Raw genomic sequence first — 2,293 nt, 5'->3', positions numbered from 1 at the left:
TGAAGGTTTCCCTCTACTGTGTACTCTTTATATGAAAGGAGGGTTAAGTGATGATTTAACATTTCCCCACATGATGAGGCTTTCTGCTCCCATAAAGATTTCCAGCCTCGGAAACCCTGTACAGGATCCCTATAAGTTGGAACTGAATCCACAGCACATAACCACCACCACCAACACATTCCTTACTTTCATAGGGTCTTTCTCCACTGTGGATATTTCTATGTGATCTGAAACTTGAGAAATGGGTAAACCTTTCCCTTGATTCCTTATACTCATAGATTCTCTCAACTGTGGATTCTTCTATGTACAGTAAGGGCTGAGGCTCTTGTAACGGCTTTCCCACACTGTTTACATGTTTAAGGTCTCTCTCCACTATGAATTTGCTTATGTATACTGAGGGAAGAGGCACAAGCAAAGGTTTTTCCACATTCTTTCCACTCATAAGGCTTCTCTCCACTGTGGATTCTTCTATGTTGTATGAGATTTGAGGACTGAAAAAAGGCTTTTCCACACTCTGTACATTCATAGGGCCTCTCTCCACTGTGGATTCTTCTATGCCTTCTAAGGAGTGCAGGCGTTCTAAAGGCTTTCCCACATTGCTTGCATTCATAAGGCCTCTCTGCACTGTGGATTTTTCTATGTCTTGTAAGGTGTGAAGTTGTTCTAAACGCTTTCCCACACTCCTTACATTCATAGGGCCTCTCTGCACTGTGGATTAGTCTATGTCTTTTAAGTTGTGAAGTACTTTTAAAGGTTTTCCCACACTCCTCACATTCATAAGGCTTCTCTCCACTGTGGATTAGTCTATGTACTGTAAGATGTGAGGTTGTTCTAAAGGCTTTTCCACATTCTTTACATTCATAGGGCCTATCTTCAGTGTGGGTTCTTCTATGACTTCTAAGGGTTGCAGTTGTTTTAAAGGCTTTTCCACATTGCTTGCATTCATAGGGCTTCTCTGCACTGTGGATTATTCTATGTGATTTAAGGTGTGAGGTTCTGCTAAAGGCTTTCCCACACTCCTTACATTCATAAGGCTTCTCTCCACTGTGGATTACTCTATGTGCTGTAAGATGTGCGGTTGTTCTAAAGGCTTTTCCACATTCTTTACATTCATAGGGCCTCTCTCCACTGTGGATTATTTTATGTGTTCTGAGGCTTGAGGGTGTTAGAAAGCCTTTCCCACACTCCTTACATTCATAGGGCCTCTCCGCACTGTGGATTCCTCTATGTATTGTAAGTTGTGAAGTTGTTCTAAATGCTTTCCCGCACTCCTTACATTCATAAGGCTTCTCTCCACTGTGGATTATTGTATGTGTTCTGAGTCTTGAGGGTGTTAGAAAGCCTTTCCCACACTCCTTACATTCATAGGGCCTCTCCGCACTGTGGATTCCTCTATGTCTTGTAAGTTGTGAAGTTGTTCTAAACGCTTTGCCACACACCTTACATTCATAAGGCTTCTCTCCACTGTGGTTTCTTGTATGTATTCTTAGGTATGTGTTGCTTTTAAACGCTTTCCCACACTCCTTACATTCATTAGGTTTCTCTCCACTGTGGATTATTCTATGTCCTGTAAGATGTGCAGTTGTTCTAAAGGCTTTCCCACATTCTTTACATTCATAGGGCCTCTCTCCACTATGAGTTCGCATGTGTCTACGGCAGTGTGAGGACCGTCTGAAGGCTTTCCCACATTGCTTACATTCATAAGGCTTCTCTCCGCTGTGGATTCTTTTATGTGCAGTCAGTTCTGAGGTACACCTAAAAGTGTTACCACAATCCTTACATTCATAAGCTCTCTTTGCATTGTGGACTATTTTATGTCTCGTGAACTTTGAGGCGCGGCTAAAGGCTTTCTCACATTGATTACATTCATAGAGCCTGTCTCCACTGTAAGTTTGTAAATGTCGACTCTGCTGTGAGGAATCCCTAAAGGATTTCCCACACTCTTTACATTCAAATGGCCTCTGTGCACTGTGAGTTCCTACAAGTCCAGGGAGGAGTGACACCTCACCAGAGACTTTCCCACACGCCGTATATTCATGCGGCCTGTCTCCACTTATCTTACATTTATGAGTATTTTTCCCACCAGGAGTGCTCACAGGCGTGGTCAGAGGAGAAGGACACCTGCAGTCTTCTCCACACTCGGGACACTGACAGATACTGCTTCCAGTGTGAGCTCTACTACGATTGTTCTCTAGGGAATGATCCAGGAAGGCTTCTCCATACTCACAGCATTCAAAAGGATCTACTTCTGTGGGATCGACTTGATGCACAGAAAGACCAGGAATCGGGCTGG

General features: G+C 43.4%; 1 protein-coding gene across 1 annotated transcript in view; it reads right to left on the bottom strand.

Annotated features, from left to right (window-relative positions):
• LOC102828540 (putative zinc finger protein 66-like) overlaps nucleotides 1–2,038 on the bottom strand; it is a 53,050-nt gene extending 51,012 nt beyond the window's left edge. The window contains exons 1-3 of the mRNA XM_006877873.1: nucleotides 1,983–2,038; nucleotides 1,440–1,755; nucleotides 514–1,355 (exon numbers count right to left, since the gene is read on the bottom strand). Of these exons, the coding sequence (XP_006877935.1) occupies nucleotides 514–1,355; nucleotides 1,440–1,755; nucleotides 1,983–2,038 (1,214 nt within the window). The remainder of the gene's footprint in view (nucleotides 1–513; nucleotides 1,356–1,439; nucleotides 1,756–1,982) is intronic.
• Between the last annotated feature and the right edge of the window lie 255 nt (nucleotides 2,039–2,293).

Source organism: Chrysochloris asiatica, unplaced genomic scaffold, assembly GCF_000296735.1.
Source record: "Chrysochloris asiatica unplaced genomic scaffold, ChrAsi1.0 scaffold00658, whole genome shotgun sequence".
NCBI classification, from domain to species: Eukaryota; Metazoa; Chordata; class Mammalia; order Afrosoricida; family Chrysochloridae; genus Chrysochloris; species Chrysochloris asiatica.
Note: the sequence above shows the minus strand (reverse complement) of the source record. Positions and strands in the feature narration are given on the sequence as shown.